The 22,821-nt window shown below is 34.0% G+C and overlaps 6 protein-coding genes across 6 annotated transcripts; 2 read left to right on the forward strand and 4 right to left on the reverse strand.

Annotated features, from left to right (window-relative positions):
* Window positions 1-20: 20 nt before the first annotated feature.
* On the reverse strand, window positions 21-6,003 carry LOC124828418 (5'-nucleotidase / magnesium ion binding protein). The gene is made up of 10 exons (XM_047301703.2): window positions 5,658-6,003; window positions 5,370-5,511; window positions 5,100-5,160; window positions 4,872-5,004; window positions 4,650-4,773; window positions 4,449-4,505; window positions 4,233-4,329; window positions 2,788-2,995; window positions 627-687; window positions 21-267 (listed from the first exon to the last, which is right to left on the reverse strand). Exons 1-10 carry the CDS (start codon window positions 5,750-5,752, stop codon window positions 205-207), a joined length of 1,041 nt encoding a protein of 346 aa, XP_047157659.1. The 5' UTR covers window positions 5,753-6,003; the 3' UTR covers window positions 21-204.
* Window positions 6,004-8,526: 2,523 nt separating this feature from the next.
* Window positions 8,527-10,160, forward strand: LOC124828415 (uncharacterized). Its single transcript, XM_088096935.1, has 2 exons — window positions 8,527-9,908; window positions 10,030-10,160. Exon 1 carries the CDS (start codon window positions 8,717-8,719, stop codon window positions 9,854-9,856), a length of 1,140 nt encoding a protein of 379 aa, XP_087953061.1. The 5' UTR covers window positions 8,527-8,716; the 3' UTR covers window positions 9,857-9,908; window positions 10,030-10,160.
* A 762-nt stretch (window positions 10,161-10,922) lies between these two features.
* Window positions 10,923-11,797, forward strand: LOC124828402 (early nodulin-like protein 5). The gene is made up of 2 exons (XM_047301687.1): window positions 10,923-11,103; window positions 11,292-11,797. Exons 1-2 carry the CDS (start codon window positions 10,923-10,925, stop codon window positions 11,795-11,797), a joined length of 687 nt encoding a protein of 228 aa, XP_047157643.1.
* A 584-nt stretch (window positions 11,798-12,381) lies between these two features.
* Window positions 12,382-12,810, reverse strand: LOC124828425 (RING-H2 finger protein ATL70-like). Its single transcript, XM_047301713.1, has one exon. It carries the CDS (start codon window positions 12,808-12,810, stop codon window positions 12,382-12,384), a length of 429 nt encoding a protein of 142 aa, XP_047157669.1.
* A 769-nt stretch (window positions 12,811-13,579) lies between these two features.
* On the reverse strand, window positions 13,580-14,644 carry LOC124828414 (RING-H2 finger protein ATL70-like). Its single transcript, XM_047301698.2, has one exon. It carries the CDS (start codon window positions 14,280-14,282, stop codon window positions 13,791-13,793), a length of 492 nt encoding a protein of 163 aa, XP_047157654.1. The 5' UTR covers window positions 14,283-14,644; the 3' UTR covers window positions 13,580-13,790.
* A 180-nt stretch (window positions 14,645-14,824) lies between these two features.
* LOC124828413 (vacuolar protein sorting-associated protein 60.2) lies at window positions 14,825-20,532 on the reverse strand. Its single transcript, XM_047301697.2, has 7 exons — window positions 20,282-20,532; window positions 19,759-19,910; window positions 17,976-18,069; window positions 16,979-17,050; window positions 16,774-16,885; window positions 16,465-16,625; window positions 14,825-15,070 (listed from the first exon to the last, which is right to left on the reverse strand). Exons 1-7 carry the CDS (start codon window positions 20,348-20,350, stop codon window positions 15,017-15,019), a joined length of 714 nt encoding a protein of 237 aa, XP_047157653.1. The 5' UTR covers window positions 20,351-20,532; the 3' UTR covers window positions 14,825-15,016.
* Between the last annotated feature and the right edge of the window lie 2,289 nt (window positions 20,533-22,821).

The raw sequence follows: 22,821 nt of genomic DNA on the forward strand, positions 1-22,821 counted from the left end.
ATTATACATTTTCGTATATATTGAGCGAAAAAACGACTCACAATTATGCATCTGATTTATGTCATTTGTTTGACAATATTTATAAGTTATATTCTTCGGTGAAACAAAACATTGAAGGGTTGAGATTGTGAACAGTGCTCTTAAAACTTTACATAATACGAAGGAATCCTAATATAAAGCAAAAAAGAATGAGACTGGAAATAATCAAACACCACTTGAACAGATTTCAGACACCAATTTGATAACTCCCCACATGGCTGCATCATTCTGCAGGTAATAATTTCCAAGTTACAGTTTCTGTATCTTCACTTCAACTCAACATATATTAGCCAAATTTAAATATTCAAATAATATTCATCAATTTAATTTTTTAATATATATGTTCATATAAAGTTAAAGTGACTAATTGTAAAATTTTAATTCCATCCTTTTTCGAGTGAATTTCAAATTTCATTGTTTTATTGAATTGAAATACCTTCTAAAAATTTCAAAATTATAAATTCCTGGTCCAAACAACTTATTTTACTCCAAGAAGTTTTAAATTCACCATATAAATAAACTACTCTTAAATTATCTCGTTCAAACATACTATAAAAATATTCCTACCATCAATCCAATCAACTTACCACAAAAACAACGTCAAAAGCTTCTCGATAGCAGCTGAGTGAGTTCTCAATGTTGTGGTTCCTACAACAATAATTTTATACAGTAGAGCATCTGTATTAACTACAATTTTTTATACTGCCTCAAGAACCAGAGAAAGAAACATGTATGTTTTCAGATACGCAAGAAGTTAAAAGCTCCAGATCATGGAAGGAGATGAGAGGGGCATAAAAATACAATTACCATAACTGGAAAACTGCTATGATAATTAATAAGCATCAGCAGTTGCAATTACAATTTTCCAATTCCCTTCTATTGTATAAGCATTTCTTTACTCAATGAAAAATTAACAAAATAATTAAAAAATAAACAAAACTTTGGAAAAAAGTAACATACTCAAGTCAACTAATCCTCTTTTCTCACAAGTCCCTCTAGAAGAGAAAAATATGAAAAAAAAATTAAAATGTTCTTAAAAACTAAAATTACCTTATGCAAAAGTTAATTTTTGGAAGATTTCTAGTACAACTTCTCCAAATTTTGTTTTTAACTAGTATATATGCTACTGATAGCTTATGCACAAACTCATTTTCTTTTTTTGTTCTTTTTTTCTTCTAAAAGTGTTAATGGGGAAGTTTGTTCAAGCAGACCATTAATCACTTCATGGATATAAAATATCAAGTTATTAACTAATTTGTGTTCAAAATCAAACTTAGGAAAGGGCAGTTTGTTAAATTTTAACATTTTTCTTTTTACAATGCCATTTCATGACTTAACTCAACATCCATAATAAATCAATTCAAAATTGATGAAAGATGATAGACGACGACTTAATAGAAAACTGCGGAGTCAAAATGCATAGGAGAACAAGGTGTAAAGCTAACAAATTTACTAGCAATATCTAATGCTGAAAATTCACCAAGGAGAAACACTAAAGCTTTAAACTAAATAGCAGGTGGATGCAACAAGGAAGTAAGAGTGGCAGTTACTACTATAGAATCAGAAACAAGAGTGAATCAAATGAACTGAACTTGGCTACAAATGCAACAGTTTCTGGTTGACACTAGAAAAGTCCTGCTGTGAAACAAGCAGATACTCAATAGAATAAGCAAAGAGGCCAAAAACAGTGACCAAAATGCACAATGACACAGATTGCGACCAAAAATATACAACAAAAAAGGGGAGCAAAATTATAGAAACCACAAAAAACCCAAAAATACCTAGACAGAATCAAATGCATTGCAGTAATATAGCACGGACACTTTATTTATACTGAGAAAAAATAAGTTAAATACAATAAATAAAGAAGATATGAAACAATAACAAATAAAAAGGTTCCTAATAATAAATATATAGTCAAGATAATCTTGATTATACAAGATTTGTCCCTTATTTCTATAATTATAAATTATAACAGAGGAGAATTTAATTAGTAGGGATTCAGTTGCAAACAATGAAAATTTTCCAGCTAAATGAAAACATACTTAATTATTGGTCAAGAAAATAACAGCATCAAAACCCTTAAATTTCACTGAATACCCTCAAATTTTCTAAACATATTAAACAACAATCCCCTTCAAAGATGAAGATTTACAAAGAAAAAAGTTATGGAATGCCATTTTTCTTCAGAGATGTTCCATTCAAGATACTTAATAAAGTTTCTGTTCTATTATATGAATGATTTAGTAGTATAAACAGGAGTCTTTGTATCATATTATATTCAACCAGTGATCAAAATGGTAGATTCTCCTATATAATCTATGTATTATATATTTTGGTAAAAGAAATTTACTAGAAGATGGATTACAAGAGATAGAAGAGAGCACAATGAAAAACATTTTCCCAAAATAATCAATAGAGAATAGCTTTGCTTAGTATCAAACATCACTTAAGAAGGTAAAACATAAAAATGAAGAGTTCCTTCTATGATTGGTCCAAGTTTAGAAGTTTAGCATTCAAAAAACAAAAGCAATAGTAGTTTAGATAAGTATTTTGGTAAAGATATTTGTTGAAAAAACTGTCAATCTGTCATGCTACCTAGATAACTGGACTCAAAGTTTCACAATAATATAGTAGAGATCAAGTCATAGTCGTAAGTACCTTTATAGAGATTAGCTGAGCTCAAATTTACACGTTACCAAGACAACTAGATGATAAGAAATTTGGCAAGGCAGATTCAAAACTTACAGGAATCCCATGGATATTCGGGTCTCATAATTCAAACCATCAGACATTCTCAAGTCTCCAAGGTGATCACCAAGAAGGAGAACATTGGTTCTCTTCTTCAATGAGGCATTGTCATCAGTAGGACCATCCATATCACCAAACCTCTCATGAACAGGAGCTGCCATATCAAGTGCGTGCTCATTTTTATTTAAGCTATGAATCAATTTTCCTGTAATAGAAATTTACAAGTACAATGTAAGAACTATATTTATATTAAGTCCACGAAAATTGTATTTCATCCATAATACTTCAATCTCATTCAACAAGCGCTGGAGGTTGAAAAAACATACTTTCAATAACTCAGCCATGAGCTGCAATGTTTCAAATAAACTTATAACAAAACATATTCTACATGAAAGCCGATATATACATTTGTTTTCAATAGTTTAAAGAAAAAATAGAATTTTCCAGGACTCTGGGAATAGAGAATTTATGTTTCTGCAGGTTTTTCAGGTTGCCGTTGCTGAATTCCTTGTTACCTTCTGTGAGAGGTCTGCATTTGCATAAGATAGATTTATTTATCTTGTGGTTGTAACTTGCAAGAGCAGTACATTAATCAATTATAGAAAGTAAATATAGAACTTGCTTATGATAAGTGTCTATTCGACCAATATTTTGAGACACTTTCATACACTTTTGGATCAGTTAGCATTAAGTGGTATCATTGGTTTTAAGATGAAAATAACCATACCATATAAGAACTAGAAAATTTAGAATGTAATTTATTGCCCTGAAAGCTACCAGTAAACATGTTCCAAATTAATCAACGGATTTCAACTAGGTTGAAGTGCATTTTGAAAACCTTTAGTTCACATTGGAATGTGCAGGGATCATATCTAGTTCACACTTATTATTTGTGCAACCAGCCATCCTACAAACTATAATGCATAAGCTCAGCCAATTTTTTCTGTAACAATATTAAAGTCTATCATACAGCACATATAAAGGTACCGAGATCAAATAAATTTCTTTAGCTGTCTGTTCCCACAGGCAAGGAAACATTTATCAAAATATGATACAGTACATATTATACATTTTCTACTCTGTTTGCTAGGCAGTCATGGTAAGAGACGCAGTAGATGTAGCGATGTTATTTTACCCAACCCACTCATCAATGTGTAAACAGAAATAAATGAATGTATTTGCTTTACTCTATTGACAATGAAACCTAAATGCGTTTAAGTAATGCCTCAGCCTCAATATATATTTGGACATGAAAACTGAGATGAAAAACCAACAAATATGCGTGTAAACAGAAATAAATGAATGTATTTGCTTTACTCTATTGACAATGAAACCTAAAAGCGTTTAAGTAATGCCTCAGCCTCAATATGTATTTGGACATGAAAACTGAGATGAAAAACCAACAAATATGTGGCTAATGAATGCAGGAAACATAAAATCACCTTTAAATGATACAAGGCTGCCATTGTCATTAAATACCATTCTGTTGGATACTATCCTCACATTCTTGAAGGATCTGTGAAGTTTCTGCCTTAGGACCTGTTATTATCAAGAAAAAACAATATATTGCAATTGAGAGGCGTGTACAACAATAGAGGAGAAAAGAAAGTGCATATTTTGCAACCTTGCCATCATAAAACTAAATTGATTTTTCAGACCTCTTCAATGATATCAGCGAGCCCTGCAGAGAATATTAACACAGGAATGTCTCTTTCCTGAAAATTACAAAATAGAATATGGGAACCAGTGTCAGAAATTGAATTTTCATATATTTACATTAACATTTCATAAATTCAACTGATAGAAAATAAACATATCAAGATGCAATGTAAGATGTTATATCTGCCAAAGAAGTATACCTCCAGAAACTCAAAAAGTTCAGAGACACCTTCCCTGAAAGCTATGTTAGCATTAGCAACAGATTGTCTTATTGATTCATATGTAAGTCCTCCCTCAACAAGCAGAGCATGTGTTTTTCCCCACCTGATACACCAAATTTAAAGTTTCAGCAAAATGTAATAATGCGAATGCTGAACATTCAACTTAGTGCCTATACGTCCACCATTAACAAACTCACACACCACTCTTCCATGAGCTTCGTTTTCTCTTCAAGTCCAATAGTCGGTGAAAACTCTAATGGATGGTAATATTCATATAATTGCTGCCTTTTGGCATCATATTCTGGATTACCCTGCTGCAAAAGGCCATGACTGGCTACAGAAGCACAAATGACTCTATTAGATATGATCCATAGCAAAATTCTGAATGACATCCATTTCTTTTCTTACATCAAAGGGACCAAAACATACTTTGACCACGAGTTCCATTAACCGAAAACTTAGTTAACGTGGCATCAAAATCAGCAATCACCTGGTACCATGAATTTGTTAATACAATAATAAAAATAGAAACACATTGCGCTGGGAAAGTTTGAAGAACTAACAAACATTTTTGTAAGGGTACCCAATATTATGTCACCAAACTACTACAGTAAGTAAATTCAACAAGCACACCAAGAAAACATATAGAATACTCAATAAAACACTTAAATTAATTATGAACCAAATGCGTGCAGAAACCTGAAGCTTCTGGGGACCACCCGAACGAATTGCATCAATTTTCTTCTCCAACAACGCAGGGTCACCCACCAAGAAGTCCGAAGCAACCTTCACTTCCTCCATTTCTGAATTTCTCCCGCAACAAAAACTAGAAAATGATACCCTTTAATGAAAAAATGTCAGAATAGTTAAAAAATTAAAACGAAGGAAAAGAAAATACAAACTTTAAACATAGATGTGCAATAGCAGGTTAAAAGAAAATGAAGAAAAAAAAAGGGACAAAAATGGGGTGGGAAGAAGAAGAAGAACCTCGAGGCAGTGTAACGGGAAGAAAAGGAGAAGTGGCGTTGGCGAAAAGAGGTGGCGATGATAGCTTGAACTTGAAGTTGGAAGCATTGATTCATTATAGTAAGTGACCGAATCAAAACTTTCAATTTTAATAATTTCTAAATTTTTAACACTCAAAAACAACTTTTTACTTTGATCAATTTTAATAATTTCTTTTCCCCTCACACTTTTCTCTCTTTATTTTCTTTTTTTGCATCAAGTAAATGTTTTTCTTCCATTAGACACAACTTAAAAATGAATGGCTCCAATTTTTTGTAGAAAGTGATTATAGATTGTGTTTTTCAAGAGTTTGATTGAAACTACTGACTGGTGCAGATGCTTTTTGAAGATGAACTGTGCCCCCTGCAGATAAATATATATTATTTTCTTATGTCATTATCTTTCACCATCGATATTAGATGAAAATCAATCAAGACTAATATTTCTTATGTTTACAAGTCTCATCATAAAAAGAATATTTACAATTTTCTTTTACATTCAATGACAAGTCACAAAATATATACTTTTATTTGATTTTAAATTAATTTACTTAAAGAAAGATAGAGTGTAAATTAAAATAAATAATTTTAAAATAAAATTTTAGTAACATTATACATTAAAATATTAATATAAATAACTTTAATTTCTTTTCGAGATACACTAAAATATAAATTTTAAAAATATATTTTTCTAAACAATAATTTTATAAATTTTAGAAATAACGATAATTTTTTTAAGAGTAACACTAAAATATATATCCATTTAATATTTATATTATAAATTCGGTTTAAATCCTCGGTTGGTCCTCATTTTTGTATGGTAATCTCAGTTGGGTCCTCATTTTTGCAAATGTGCGTTAAATATAGCTCACGTGTTTATACTCTATTATTTGATTACATAAAAATTTTATTTAAATTAAAGAATTATGATATGGCAAAATTGAAGGTGTCAAAGAAGCTTCCAAAGCCCTTCACACGAACACCAATCCTTTCACCTTCCTCTTTCCAAGAGATTCCAGCACTGACATTGGCACGCTCCTCGACCTCGAAGCCAAGTCCCACGCCGTCTTCTCCTCCGACCCTAACCTCTGCAACCTCTCTCTCATCCTCTCCTCCCTCCCATCCCTAATTGATAAACTCCACAAACACAACGGCTACTTTCCACGATCCCTCCTCCAACACTTACCAAAAATATTGTTGTTAATATGACCTGGTATTATATCCAAAAATATTGTTGTTACAGTGACCTGGTATTTATATCCCAAAAAAATTTTCCTTGTTATTGGTGGTGTTGGACCCTCTCCTTTCACCCAGGCTTTTCAGACAGCTTTGTTGAGAAAAAAATGCATGGACGAATGATGAATGAATGAATGGGGGAAGATGATGCCCTTCTGGGACAACCGTTGAATTTCTTGGTGGATCGAATTGGGTTCCTGTGGTGCCCTTTTCTGTTTCTGATTTCTTGGTGGATCGAATTGGTTCTCCAGAATTGGTTCTCCAGTATACGAAACCCAAACCAATTAATTAATGATAAATCCAATTCGGGAAACTTTAATGTTTATGATAAAATTGGAAATTAAAATCCCAATTATGTTTCTGGAATTTAATCCTCCAGAAAATCTCTTTTAAGAACCCTAATTAAAATCTGAAATCTAAATTGGAAAAATTCCCAATTTGAAACCCTAATGCTCCTGAACCCTAAGGAAAATCCAATTTTCTGGTTTCCTTCTTCTCTGGTGCTGTGGAGAAACCACCTCTAGAGGCTTCTTCTTCTTGGTTCAGGTCGTGAAGGTGCAGGCAGTGGCAGTTCGCACATTAGGTCTCGCCATTTTTGGTTTTTGCTTCTGCTCTTCTTCTCCTTTAGTGCATTGCTCAACCATGATTTCATTCTCTCACGAATGGCGGCATAGCAGCAGCAATCATTCGGTGCGGCATAGCGACAGCGATCATTCGATGTGGCATAGTGGCAACGATTCGATGCGGCGCAACGACATAGGCGCGGCCCATGGGGTTTCGTGTTCGTGCAACAACAGCGACCCACAGTGGCGACGATGAAGGCGCGACAAGGAGGACTCGCTCAATGGTTTTTATCTTTTTAATTACCCAATCAATGGTATGCCTGCTAATGACTTGCGTCGGCGAAACTCCGCCAACGAGGTCCATGGGTGAGTGAGCCTAGTGAAGTGAGTGGTGGAGGGAGTCTAACCAGATTTGGATGTGTCTCAGAAAGGTTCGATTAGCAACAAATTCATTGGTTCAATTAGTAATACATTTTGCCACGTCAAAAACTCTTAATTTTAAAAAAAATCCACATAATAAAACACTTTTACATCAAAGACCGACCAAGGATTTAAACCTATAAATTATACACCCATCCATGCGAGTTTTATGCCATCTTTAATCCTGACATTGCAGTGATTTAGAAATTTGAACATGGATAAATATTTTACAAAAAATAAATATATCTAAAACTATACTATGAGAGCCAAATTTAAAAGTTGTTATGAAAAGAGAACATAAACCTTAAAAAGGTAAGAAAGCAATTATGCATATACTCTTCTAATTCTGGGTCCCTCACAAATAATGAACGTTATCAACAAAATGCGGTCAAAATTATTATAATTATTAACATTTTTGGAACCACTTGAAAACAAAACAGTGAAAGAATATTATTATAATGGTTATATAACAATCATCATAATATTAAAAATTAAAACAAAGGCGGCAATTACATTAATTTTTAAAGTATTTTATTATTATTTAATTTATTTATAAGAATATTAAAAAAGTATTGCATACATGGAATACATGTCAGGACTGGGAAGACATTTTTAAAATGATTGACAAAATTTGTAGCCGTTGGAACTCAGGCACTTCACTCTCTTTCTTACTCTGTTTTGGGAATCCAAGAAGAAAAGCATCATCCATTCACAATCTCTGTTTCTACGCATCATTATTCTTTAACCCAATTCTGACAACTACATCCATTCCAATTTTCTCTGGTTACAGATAATAATTCCGTTGCAAAAGCTCACGCAAAGAATGAAGGGTGTGAAAGGAAAATTTCTGAAGAAGCTCAAATCGATCAAGCCAATCGGGTATCTCAAGCAAGATCGAATTCTCCAACTGAAGGCCTCAGATGGGTACGTCGATTTCCTCCCAAAGATTCCGAGTTTCAATCTGCACGCTCCATTCGTTTTCCGGGAAAACAAGCCCGAGAAAACTGTTCAGAGCTGCGAGGAAGTGAAAATGCAGGAGGAACCTGAGGTCATAGACGTGGCAGAGCTGATGAAAGACCTTGAAGAAGAAGAAATGGATTTGGAAGATTACAATGACAACAAAGAGAACATAGGTCCATGTTCTGTGAAACCCCAGCAACTCAACAAGGGTGTTTTGCAGAGTGGGAACAGAGCAAAAACAGAGTCAAAACAGAGAGGGGTTTTGGAGGATAAAAAGTCTTCACCGGCAAGAGTTGATAGTAACAGCAACAGAAAAACGAAAACCCCTTTGTTAGATTCTGACATTCCATCGTTCCGGAGACCAGACTTGAACTCTGGCAGCCTATTTGATCCGAATCTTCTGGCGGCGTTCGAGCAAGCCGTGAAGGAACATGCTAGAATGACCGAAGAGCAGAGGAGAGTCCGAATTGAAGAAGAATCTTCACAGAAAGTGGAAGATGACGACCCTGAAACTGACCCTAACCCTTTGATGCTCTTTGAAGAGAAGTGTCCACCGGGGGGAGATGGCACTGTGATTTTCTACACCACAACGCTTAGGGGAATCCGGAAGACATTCGAAGACTGCAATAAAGTTCGCTTTTTACTTCAGAGTTTTAAGGTTTTGTATTTTGAGAGGGACATATCAATGCACAAGGAGTTCAGGGATGAGTTGTGGTGCAGTTTAGATGGGAAGTTAGTGCCTCCAAGGCTTTTTGTCAAGGGGAGGTACATTGGTGGGGCAGAAGAAGTTCTTAGTTTGCATGAGCAAGGAAAGTTGAAGAAAATCTTAGAAGGGGTTCCAATGGATTACTCCAATGGCCCTTGTGAAGCGTGTGGAGGGATAAGGTTTGTGCTGTGCTTCAAGTGTAATGGTAGCCACAAGGTCTTGGAGGAAAATGGAGAGAGCAATCAGTGCTCTCAGTGTAATGAGAACGGGTTGATTGTGTGCCCTTATTGCTGCTAGCTGAGGAAAACTATATCAGTTAACACTTCTGTGCTCTACCTATTGTGATAAGGTTCTATACTTAGTGTGTTCTATCCATTGTAATAGAGTTTTGTACGTAAATTTGTGAAACTGCATTATTTTTTCTTTCTTTTTGGTACTGATCATTCTTTCAATTTTTTTACTGGTGATAGGCACTTGGCATGGCCTGTTTGTGCTGGTTCTTGGACCGATCTTAAAGTCCTTAGAATCTCAGATTCAGTGTACCTTTTTTATGTATTTATTTTTATACCTCAATAAAAGGATTCTACCGCTTGAATTATCACTTCCTTCTCTTCTCTTTCTAATCATGTTGTCTTAGAGTAATTCATTGTGTTAACGCTTGGATAAAAGTTGAAATGTGTTTGAAAAAGTACTTTTCTGTTTCTCTGATGTTAAAACATGCTCTTAATTGTTTGAAATACGTTGAAGAGTTAAACGTATGATACTGTGTCCACCAGTCCCAAGAATTGCATAAGTGTTAATTTAATTTGCTCAGTTTTATTTCATTATCTTATCTTTCTATTGTGCTGATTAGATGCAGAATCAATGTTCAAGAAAACTACCATAATATCATCATTAATCAGCAGCGTAAGATCTTGAGAAAAAACATAACAATGCTGAGGACCTTTGATTTTTCTTAATTAGGCATTGAAAATGTAGAATCCCAGTTATCATATTAAAAACTGTAACAGAAAGTTTCAACACTCGTTACCTGGTTCATTATGTCTTCTATAGGTTTCATCTTTTGCTGTGTAGTAATCACAATAGTAAATTCATAGTTCGTTTTGAAATATTAAAAGACATTAATTCAACCAATACAGTTTAGCCAAATTTCCCATCAGTAACTTAAAATCATCAATATATACATATATATATATATATATATATATATATACATACATATATATATATATATATATTAATATTCCCGTCTAAAATTAAATGTGGGGTTACTCTCTGAATGGTTTAATCTGTATGCCAGACATTTTTAATCTTCTCTTCTTTCTCCTGTCCTCAATTTTCACACTTTGTTCAAAACCTCAAAATGATGCATCTTCAAACCCCCTTTTTTCTCTCATTCTCAGCATTGTTTATAGGCTTCTTCTGTCACTGTTCTGCAACAAAATTCACAGTGGGGGATTCAGCAGGCTGGATTATTCCACCATATCCAACATACTACAATAATTGGACACATTCCCATTTCATAACAGTAGGCGATTCTATTGGTAAAATCCCAATAAGAAATGCTCTAATAAGATTGTGTCTTCTGCTCTTTTTGCTTTGAAATATCTCTGCTAGATAGAAACATAATAAGATCTACAATTTATTTCTCATGGCTATAAAATATCACTACCCTTTTGAATCTTTATATACTAACATGGCAGTTCTGATGACTTTTGAAATGTTAACACAGAATTCCAGTTCGATGACAAATTCTACAACCTAATTCAGGTATCACAACAAGAGTACGAGCATTGCACATCACTTGAGCCTCTAAGGATATTCAATAGTAGCCCAGTAATTCTTCCACTGAAGGAGAAAGGTGTGTTGTTCTTCACATGCAGCATCTCAAACTACTGTTGTCTAGGCCAGAAGATTGCAATTTCTGTTCATGAAAGTTCTTCACAAAAACCTCCATCACCATCACCTTCACCCTCTCAAGTGCCAATCATAATCTCTCCTCCACAACTGTCACCAAATGGGTCTGCTCCTCAACCTCATGGATCTAGTGGCATGATTAGCCCTCCACCTTCTACTGGAAACACTTCAGGAGGCAATGCTGGGAACCCACCTGTGCCATCTTCCACTCAAGATGATGCGAATAATGCAGTGGCCTTGGCAGGTGGGAGAAGTTTCACTCTGTCTCTGGGGCAAGTCTTGTCTATTCTTGGTGCTTTCTTTGGCTTTTGGGTGATGTAGTAGTGTATAGGGGGGTGCAACATGCATGCAGAGTACGTGCTTTTTATGCTAATTAGATTGGTTTTTACAGTGATTTGGTTTTCAATTTAGACTCTCATCGTATTGTAGTGTTCTAAGAGGATATTTGAATTTTCTTGCTTTCTTTTTAATATCTTGAGTATGTATTCCTTCATTGGAAGCATAGCTAGCTTTTTTCATAGATATGTATGCGGTTTCCATCAACACCAACGAAGATTCTGACAGTAATTTACATATACACAGAAATGGTGCAACTTAAATGATAATATTAAGTAATTAAGCGAGATTACTATGCATAAAATGTTTCATACAATGAATGTGCCAATTTGAGAAGGTAAAGTTTTCCATTGCAAGCTTGCCTGAGACAACACCATGGACAGGCATTGATCAAATTTAATATTGCAAGCAAATCACAACCATTATCTTGAAACATTACATCATTTCTAATCAAATAAACAAACCATCCTTCCAATTTACATGAAAAATCTTCTAGTTTTCTTTCCCTCCAATTAAATTCAATACTCAACATTGAAGCACCCTATATAGGGTCAATTAAATATAAAACACTAAAAAGTTTTGGTTACATCTGAGAGGGTTATTGGGGTCCTACAAACTGGACAGGTCATATTGATTCTCAACCAAGGATCAACACACTTGACATGGAAGAAGTGACCACAGGCAGGCAACACTCTCAAGGAATCACGGTCTTTGTAATCCATCAAGCATATGGAACAGCTTGAAGAGCTACTGCTAGTGCTACCACACAATTTGGTTTTGGAAAATTGGAGACTTGGAAAGTTGCAGACACTCTGATCTATGCATGGCTCAGGTGTCTCCACAGTGATTGTGGTGTGGTTGGAGTGTGTCACAGCTGCAGGAACAGAAGGAGTGGTACGTGGAATATCAGTAGAGCACAAGTAAGCAGCAAGTGTGACGATAAGAGTCAGAATAATAAAACTCACTAGCAATAACACAGACTCCTCTGAACTATTCATCATATATGTTCATCACAGATACTGGAAAATGAATTCTGATAGATGCATTGATGTATTTATGCATGATTTTGGAATTACTACCAGGGAGTGACCTTGAACTTTAGCTTTTAATTTTATCATGTTTTTAAGGGAAGTCTATTTTGGCATGTACCAAAGTTATCAGAAATGTAGTTTGTAGCAGCTGCGTACCGTTTATTCGTAGTTCAAAACTATCTTCGATGCTTCCTATAATTGATTGTGACATCGATCCAATTCATAGTCAATACCATTCTTTGTCAAAATTTGGATTTTCATTTATTTATTGTGAATGAGTTAGAAGAGCAATCATGGTGGGAAAAGGAATAGTATACTATGTATTTAATCTTCGTTTTATGTTTCTTGGGCATTTGCAACTGTTCTTCCCACGAGTCAACTATGTGTAATCTATGAGATATCATTAGTTTTCCTTTTTCTGAATTGTAAAGATTATATTCAAATTAAATAAATTAAAAGAGTATGTTTACAAATTATTCTTCACTTCCATACTCATTCAGTATGAAGCTTTTGGTAAAATAAAATGGCAATACTTTTAGTTAAATAGTTTTTTTAATATGTACTCATGAATTATATGATTTTTTTATAAACCTTTTTATTAACCGATATAATAAAAAAAAACTTTATACAGCATAACAAACTACTTATTTAAAGAGAGGCAAATTAATATTGTTAAATTATTTTAAATGGTTAAAGAATAATGATGGCGACAATATCGAATAATTTGAGATGGTAACATAAATGGGAAAAAGAAAGGCAATAAAATAAAAAGAAATAACATTGAGTGGGAAAAAAAAAGGAGTTGAAGTTATGATGATTATTATTTTTGAATGTAGACGAAAGCAGGAGCAGTGGTGGATTGTGTTATGGTATGAGGAATTGAGAAGAAGTGGATGAGAGTGTATATATTGGAAAGTTGATGATGAATAGAATACAAGAGTGGAATATCAAATGGAGGGAGGATTATGTGAAGGTTGAAGAGATGATTTTCTACAAATGGGACAAGTTGAATGGAACCTAAGCCATGGATCAACGCAAGCAAGGTGGAAAATATGGTGACAGTGAGGAAGTAACCTCAACATGTCACCCTCTTTGTAGTCACCTAAGCAGATGGAACAGCTAGAAGAAGGGATGTTGGTTGAAGTTGAACCCTTCTCTGCTTGGGAGTATACAAGTTTCGGATAGCTTTCAAAGCTTGTGTCAATGTGATCAAGTCTAAGGCCAAGGCCTTGTTCAGCTGAGTCTGCATCTCTTGTGGGATGAGATGGTGGAATTCCAGCCAAAATATTGAGCATGTTGGGACCTCGAGCCATGCGAAGGCGCACACATGCAAAAGCCACCGTGAGAAGTAATACCAGCGACCCAATTACAAAAGCTACTCCATATCTGAACCCATCTGAGTTAAAACCATAGCCCTTGGTGGTTGTGCCGTTGTTCATCTTCAACTGAAAATAGGAATCGGATTTGTATGATGGAATTGCTTGTTATGCTCCTTTATTTGGTGATTGACGAGGTTTAACAAAAGTTTGAGGTAGGCTTCATCGTAGTTTTGTGGGTCAACGTTTGCACATCCTTTTCATATTTCATGTTATTTCCTTTTAATTTATTGATGTTCATCGGCAAGTTGGCTTATCGTTCAGCGAGAAGTTTCCATGTTGTGTAGCATGATAATGATTTCGTGCAAAGCTAAACTCTCTCTCTCTCTCTACATACACACGTATCTATAAATACCAGCATTGCGTGTACGGGATTGACGGTTACAACAAAATATATTCAAAATTGGTTTTTCAAATTCGGCAGTGTTTTAATTGAGCATTAGTTCTCATGGATTACTTTGTCGCTCTACAATTACAATAATATTTAAGTTTAATTTCACTGTAAAAAATCACGTATCAGAAAGGTTTAGCACAAGATCAATAAACTTAAATATTGTTAAAATTATAGATAGATTATTAAAATCATCTTACTGGAGACAGTACAGTTTGGATAAGGAAGGTGTGTATATAAATCAAGTATCAAGTATTTCCTTTTTCCAGTGATGAGTTTCATACAAATAACAAGGCCGATTTCACATGGTTTATTACAAGGAAAAATAAAAGATAAAAGTATATAATGGCAACATCTTTACAAGGGCTTGCTCGTGACTGCACTACGACAATAAAAAAATGAATCTTTAACCGCGTATGGATGCCCGAGGGACAGCAGGTAAACCCAATTCGTCTTCAGTCTGTCAGGGTCAAAGTAATCAATCAGGGTCAGGAATGCTATCATTTAAAATAAAAATGGCAGTAAATTAACTTATTCAGTTCAGATTCTTGTATTGAACAGTGTCAACAAACACTTATTCAGTTCAGATTCTTGTAATCAGTTAACCAGGCCAATAGATTTTCTGATCTGCCTAAGCTACACAAAGTTTGACACAAATAATGAACACAGGAAACTAAGCAGTGAGTGAGGACATCCTTCGGATAAGTTATATATCATACATAAGAATGCGACCTAACATCTCTAAATTTACTATGGTATACAGTTGTCGCAAGAAAGGTTAACCAAATTACTTGGTACAAAAATAAAAAGGCAAGTTAATTCATTTTTATGTTACTTACCTATTTTAACCTTAATAATAAACATTTAAAGTGTGTGTGAATTAAAAGATTAAGTCTTATAATAATTGTATATTTTGCTAGGAGCCGTGCAATAGAGTCCTATAAGGTAAAAGAATCATGTGAGAAACTTAACTAATCAAACATGTATTTTAATGAGAACGACACAATCTGAGTTGAAAATGGTGCAATAACATTTCATTGGAAAATACATGAATTATAAGCTCAACTTATCTCTCCTCGTTAAAAACAAATCCCAAAATAATTACTAAAAACATTTAATAAGGACAAATAAGTAAGAAATAAATAAACTTACTAATCAAAATACAAAAAGTGCCTTGTGAAAAGAAGCAAATAGGGTTTCCAGAAGCTGTCATATAACAAAACAAGGACCCGAGGGAGTACTTGTATGGGCTTCCCATACTGCCTATAGTGAAGAAACCAGGGGGGGGAGGCGTTGAAAGTACCACACTACTTTCCACTTAATGATTCAATTCAACTATAGGCAGTTGCAACAACTGCAATATCTAGAAACTGTATTATGCTAATTTTCAACATTCTAATTCCGGCATTTTTATTTCAACCATCAAAATTAAAATCTAGAGAAATATAAGATTCAATTATCTTGACAGTTTTGGCCAATAATTAAATAGCCTAAGCTATCATCTTCTGATCTGCTTTATACCAAGACTTATACCAAGACTGTGCCACAATCAATTTTATATGAAGAAAATGTTGTGCAGTCTATACAGACATCCTACACGCATTGAATAACAAACATTTTTTTCAAACAATTTTCCACCATTATATAAAAAAATTACCCCACGATCTTTCCCCCAATTAATTAATCACTTCACAAGGGAAACAATGTCTGCAATCTACACATAGACAAAACATATGCCATGACCAACCTGCTGCCAAATAATATTAAATATTCTAACAAATGGAAAAAGTCACTTTTTTTAACACCAAGTACTTCACAATGACTACGTGATACATAAGGGGCAAAATAATATACCTGCACATTGGATCTGCCAGGTGGCACTGCCGTTTGTCCTGTTGGAGCAGGAGGTAAGTTAAGCTCTGCCTCCAAATCAGGTTCTTTATCAGGTTGGAGGTAGGATGGGACCCCATCAGCTTCAGTCTCATTTCCCATGTCTAATTCCAATGCATCTAGTTCTGTTTCACCGAAAACCAAAAATAAAGAAAGTGATCATTAAGGCTGCTTCATGATAGAAGAAAATAAAATTGGGGAGAGGGGGTTTGATGCCCTGAAAATATGAAGTGTAACAACTATCTCAGGGGCCTAACCAAATTCTTCACTTACCACCCATAAGTTCATCCTCGTCAATGTCATCGGGCACGTTATAGCTTCTACCCAAAGTCTCTTGGATCTCGTTACTTACATCCATGAGGTCCATCATCTCATCTTGCAAGTTCTATACATTGCATGTACCAACATATAAACCCCAAAATTTTTAATATTTACCAGATAGAAGAAACTATAAGAGAAAAGTAAAGAGAATACAAACATCAATATCTTGGATCTTCACAGTTTTCATCATTCCCTTCAGCTCCTTGTTAGCAGACTTCAGAGCTGACATCTGAAAAAGGGATGGGGTAGAAAAGAAGAAACAAATATAAACAATTGAATTTCAATTCTATATCAGCATAAAAAATTGAGGTCATCTGACTTTTGAAAACCAAAATATAATAGAGTTTGTTGCAACAAAAGTACAAGGCATAATGTAAAACATCTCTATGAAGAGACCCCTCCCAAATGACAGACGATTCATCCCCTACCTCATGACCTACCTCTCATGAGGTAGGCAGCAGGTTCCAAACAGGGTACAGACAAAGCTCCGCCTCGAACCATGCCCCTTAAAGCGCTACCAAGACAAACGAATGTTTTATAGTGAATATGGATACCCCAATCAACGACACTTTATATAGGATACAATTGGCATTGTCAAACTTTTAAATATTTACAGATGGTGACAAACATCTAGCTAACTTTAATTTAAATGTTAAGATACAATGAAGCATACAACAAAAGGGGGCCCAGTATTGCACAAGGCTACCGTTTTTGTAGGGACTACAGAAGTTCTAATTAAAAAAGAATTGCCTAACTACTAGAAAGACTGTTTTACTGCATAAAACATGTGACCAATATAGATCACAAGGTAGTAGCACCTCTTCCAGAGATCACCCTCATCGTAAATTATAAAATCAGAACCATAAGCTTCCCCAAAAAAGTAAGAATACTGATAATAAGCCTCAACGCCTGATAACCTTAGGCAAAGGTGCAATAGTGCAACCAATCATAGCATTGGCTTTTAATGAGGGAAAGAAAAGATTTCATAAATTTATTTGATTTAATTTGTAGAATTTTGTTAATGCTATACATCTTCTATAATAAATTAAACCATCTACATATTCAGCACAGAACAAAGAAATATAATATGCAGATGGAAGTGGGATAAAGAATATAGGGATCACAAAGAGAACTATAAGTGCTTTAATACATACAGTTTGTTGGGCGTCTTTAATGCCCTCGGAAGCAAATTGAACTTGATCGAGATTGAACGTTTGATTGTAAAGCATGTCACGCTGGCCTTCGTACCTGACCAAAGACATAGAACACTACTATATGAATACAGCTACATAATACTCATTCATGGGTATTGTTATACAAATAAAATGAAAAATTATAAATCATCCTTAGTCCAGGTTACAAATAGCCCTTTCAGTTAAGCAAAAACTATTACCATCGTGAATATGTGTAAGAGGAAGTAAAACAAAACTTCTACAACATGATAAAGAAATCCTAAACATCCCACACTTATTACATAGCTATCAAAGTGACACGACCCATAGTAAGCATAACAAAATAACATGCAATGATGGCATAACGTAACGAAATACCACAACTTTCTATCTTGCAATGTTTAGTGACTGTAAAGGATAATCAAGCAAGAATTGACAATGAAAGATAACCTCAAACATCAGTCATCTTTGGTGAGTCAAGCCAATTGAACATTAATATTGTGCCAATTTATATGCGCCTTTTTTTTATTTTTATTGACATACAACTTTACTTTTTCTGCATACATAATATGTATAGATCGTACTAAGAAGAAACTAGAAGGGAGCAGTCACGGATTTGAAACACACAGAACAAATATTGCTACAGGGTAGTTTGCTATCACTGCAGGTCCAGCTTCCTTTTGTGGCAGAATCATAGAGGTCACATGCATAAGAAGACAAGATTTCAAGTTCTGGGTTAAACATTGTCGACAGCTCAGCCAATGAATGCACCTGTATTAATATTAAGTTTTCATTCTTTTATTCAAGAAAACATTCATTTTACAATTTGGGGAATTTTAATTTTTAAACCTTTTTGTTTTCACTCCTATTAAATCTTGTCAACGTCTTTTTCATTTTCCATTTAAGATTTTCAACAATTGCCCCTACTATGTTTCTGTTTTCCCCGTTATAAGTTTCCCACTAACATCAACATTCAGTAACATTTAATCCTTTGACCAATGTACTACTATTAGTCTTTTGTCTTCCTACTAGAACTTCCCCCTTTTAACATGAACATTCTGCACCTGCAAGTTCCCCTTTTAAAATCAACATTCAGTACATTTATGTTTCCCTACAATTGTCTTCTGTTTTCCCATTTTAAGTTTCCCTGTTTAACATCAACATTCAGTAACATTTAATCCTTTCACCAATGTACTACTATTAGTCTTTTGTGTTCCTACTATAATTCCCCCTTTTAACATGAACATTACGCACTTTCGAGTTCCCCTTTTGAACTTCCCACTTCTCTCAGTTTTTAACCTTTCTCTTCAAAAAATCCCTCTGACCTCTTATTTCTTTACTCTTTAATTTTGTCTATTTTTCAGTATTTATGTGTATGATATAAAATAATATCCTGATTCATGTATGTTCTTTTCTAGACTTCACAATAGTGACCATGCAGCTATAGTGTTTTTGGTGGTGGTCCGGGATTGATATACTTCAACTTCCAATATTTGCACAAGATGCTATCCACTATATGATATAGCAGAATATCAGCTTTCCACCCTTTCCAACAAATTGATAAAACTTAATTGAAATAGCAGTTTAGCTTTACCAAATATCTGATCAATGATCTTGAACTAACACAAAGCTCTCCTATTACTCACCTAGTTTTACATATTCAAACCTTTCATAAACTCCCATCTTTGATCCACAATTTCGGCTAAGCTAATTTGATTTTTAAAGAAGTCAAGTAAACGAATAAACAAAGAAGGGGCAAACTCACATTCGTTTTTGTTTAAGAACTCTCATGGCTCTAGCTTTAATAGCTTCCTGGGCCGGACCAGGTCTAGTTTTCTTGATCTGCTCTTTATATCTACTTAGCTCGGCGTCAAGCTTCTTAATCTTGTCATCCACCGTGTCACCTCGTTTAGTAATCTGGAGTACGTACACAAGAATTAGCAACTCAAGGAACCAAGTCAACTGACTCAACAGGAATAAAACCATCGATATAAAAACAAATATCAAAGTAAAAACTTAAGAAACAAACAGAAAACATGGATTTTACTCAACAGAATTACGAAGAACAAAAAGCCGAATTCCAAGATCCTAATAAACGAAAGAGTTCAATTGATAGAATCCTAACTTGAAAAAAAAAAAACTATAATCTAAATTATCATCCGTTCCATTATAGGGTTTGGACCATAATGTCATTCATTAACTTAGCTTCAAAACACGGATTCCGGTGCGAAAAATGAACAGATCTGCGAATAAACGAAATTGATAATTGAGAGGGAGAGAGGAAAAACCCTATCAGAAGCATCCTGAATGGAAGGAGGAGGCTCCTTGTTCTTCTTGACACCAAATACTCTCTTCATCGTCCGCGATCTCACTCTATGCCTTTGAAATTGAATGTGGGAGAGAAGAGAGAGGAAAACACCGGAATGAGGGAAACAAGGTAAAGGAAAAGACTTTGAATTTTGGGTTTTTGCTTAACGCTATAAACCACCGAATTGTGATGGGAACTTTCTCATCAATTTCTGAGAGCTGCAATAGAAGCTTCCGCCGAAATATTACTATTATATAGGACGAGATTCCGTTTACTGCATATTTGGGTAGCAAAAGAAAGTTACAGGCCCAAATCAAGTAAGCCCGAGACCGAGCCCAAGCCCAAGCCCGAGCCAAATTTTGTTAGTGGATTAGTTTAGGCCATTCCTTTTTGCAACCCCTTAAAATTTCGTTTCAACAATTTTGTTATACATATGTTTGGATAGGATTCGTATTTCTCAAAAATAAATTGTAGAGATATGAAAGTTTTGCATATATTTCGAAAATAAAATTTTATAAAGTATGAAAAATTTATATTTTCAAATTTTATTTTTTGACATAATGAATCCAACTATAAAAGTTTTTAATACTTATATAAAAATTATGTTTTGAATGAGATAATTAAATCACAAACAACAAGACTTCTTCATAGTAAAACAATGATAACTAGAGAAATATAAATTGAAACTTTACCTAAAACAATAGATAATACTTTGTTTTGATAGGGAAAAGAAAAAGAAAAAGGAAGAAACTTAAAAAAAATGTTTAAATAAAAGAAAATGGTACAAATTAAACCAAGTTAAATATCTTTATTTGTGAGGAGCTAGAAAACGATATTTTATAATTGATAGTGGTTTGAAAATAGCAACATTCAATTATTTTATACTAAAAGGAATTATATAAATAAGAAATTGTATTAATGAGTTTCATTATTTTAAAACATAAATTTTCTATAAATAACTTATATAGAGTTCTCTGACTTTTTTCTAAAAGTTTTAACCTTTGTTCGTTTGATTGAAGATCTGAAATTGTAGGAGTGATTGGTGAGTTCTTCAATTTGGACTAATCAGTTTCTTCAATCAAGTAAGTTTAAGTTTTTTTCTTTTTTTATGATCAATTTGTTTTCGTCTTCATGTGGATTTTTCTTACTTGCATGAGCTATTTGAATCATCAGTATAATTTTTTACTAATTAGTGGTCCTTATAGTAGGTTCTGGTCATTACTATGATGTCCTTATGCGTACATAGAGCATTATGTAGAGTGAAAAAGTGTTATAAATGGTTAAAGTGGTTAAAGGTTGTTTTCACAAGTGGGAAGCTAATTATACTTGTTTTAAGTTAAATTGTTATAAATATTACATGTTTTAGAGTTGAAATATGATTTAATATGATATATGGTTTGGAGTTTTCTAATAAAGGCTAGTGAAAAGCATTCGCAAGGATCTTAGTTTGAGGGTTTTTAGATGTTATGAAAGAGGTTCCCAAATGATCACCTAAAAGAAGTGTGGAGTTCACTATTGACTTAGTGCTTTGAACATGATTGATGTCAATAGGTTTTTATAGGATGGTTCATGCTTAGTTGGAAGAGGAACTATTAGAGAAAAAGTGGTTTAGACTCAGTATATCACCATGAGAAACTACACTTTGGTGAATCTTAAAGGAAAAAAAATTGTATGTCATTCTATCCAAGTATAAGTCTTCATTAAGGGAGGAATGACTATTAGGACATGTGGTTCTAATGAGGGGCAGACAATGTTTAGGAAAATAAGTGTTAAGGTTATAAATGAAAAGGGGAGTTCCAAGGCTCTTGCAAGTTTTATATAAGTGTTGAAAGTGGTTTTCCAATAATGGTTGTTTTCTTATCACAACTAACACAAAAGGATCATCCTTTTGAGTAAACAAAGAAGTGAGAATGTATATTGATTAGAGTGGTGTAGTGGAATGGTGATAAGTTATGTTTCTCAATAGTGGAATATGTTTGAAGATAATTATCTTATTGTAATATGGTGGTTCATGCACCAAGGATTTTTTTATTTTTTTTAAATAAATTTGTTATATTTATGAAGATTTCAATGATAATCACGAGCTAAAAGTGTGGACAATAATAAGGAAAGGAGGTCAAAAGACAAAAGAGATGAATCAAGTTATGATTTCGAGTTGTGGTGTCACCAATAAAAGAAAAATCCTATAAAAACAAAGATATTCAATTAAGTAAAAAAGAACATATCCAAAAAGAGCATGAGATAGTGGTTCTAATGTAGGTGCCCACACTCGGAGAATAGGTCACATGCATTATCATAGGTGGCGAAAAACAACGACAAACGCGAGACTTGAAGCAGCGCGCCAAAGCCTCAATTAGGGTGATTTAGACACTCATGGATAGTTGATTAAGCGAGATGATTAGAATGATATTATTTTCAATCAAAAGAGTGGTTATGATGGTGACACTAAAAATGACAATGACGATGAAAAAAGTTGAAAATTTATCAAAAAAAACTCTAACTTTATGTACATGTGAAAAT

This window comes from Vigna umbellata, chromosome 8 (genome assembly GCF_029865625.1).
Source record: "Vigna umbellata cultivar VRB3 chromosome 8, Vumbellata_1.0, whole genome shotgun sequence".
Classification (NCBI taxonomy): Eukaryota; Viridiplantae; Streptophyta; class Magnoliopsida; order Fabales; family Fabaceae; genus Vigna; species Vigna umbellata.

What these genes read in the sequence shown, in the direction of transcription:
- LOC124828402 (XM_047301687.1), top strand. Translation starts at nt 10,923, where the DNA reads ATGATGCATCTTCAAACCCCCTTTTTTCTCTCATTCTCAGCATTGTTT. An exon ending in AACAGTAGGCGATTCTATTG is followed by an intron (nt 11,104 to 11,291) that starts GTAAAATCCCAA and finishes ATGTTAACACAG; the next exon opens with AATTCCAGTTCGATGACAAA.
- LOC124828414 (XM_047301698.2), bottom strand. Translation starts at nt 14,282, where the DNA reads ATGAACAACGGCACAACCACCAAGGGCTATGGTTTTAACTCAGATGGG.
- LOC124828425 (XM_047301713.1), bottom strand. Translation starts at nt 12,810, where the DNA reads ATGAATAGTTCAGAGGAGTCTGTGTTATTGCTAGTGAGTTTTATTATT.
- LOC124828413 (XM_047301697.2), bottom strand. Translation starts at nt 20,350, where the DNA reads ATGAAGAGAGTATTTGGTGTCAAGAAGAACAAGGAGCCTCCTCCTTCC. An exon ending in CGAGGATGAACTTATGGGTG is followed by an intron (nt 16,626 to 16,773) that starts GTAAGTGAAGAA and finishes TCGGTGAAACAG; the next exon opens with AACTAGATGCATTGGAATTA. An exon ending in CTGGCAGATCCAATGTGCAG is followed by an intron (nt 15,071 to 16,464) that starts GTATATTATTTT and finishes TGACCCTGACAG; the next exon opens with ACTGAAGACGAATTGGGTTT.
- LOC124828418 (XM_047301703.2), bottom strand. Translation starts at nt 5,752, where the DNA reads ATGAATCAATGCTTCCAACTTCAAGTTCAAGCTATCATCGCCACCTCT. An exon ending in CAGCCTTGTATCATTTAAAG is followed by an intron (nt 2,996 to 4,232) that starts GTGATTTTATGT and finishes TTTCTATTACAG; the next exon opens with GAAAATTGATTCATAGCTTA. An exon ending in CGAATATCCATGGGATTCCT is followed by an intron (nt 688 to 2,787) that starts GTAAGTTTTGAA and finishes TTATTGTTGTAG; the next exon opens with GAACCACAACATTGAGAACT.
- LOC124828415 (XM_088096935.1), top strand. Translation starts at nt 8,717, where the DNA reads ATGAAGGGTGTGAAAGGAAAATTTCTGAAGAAGCTCAAATCGATCAAG.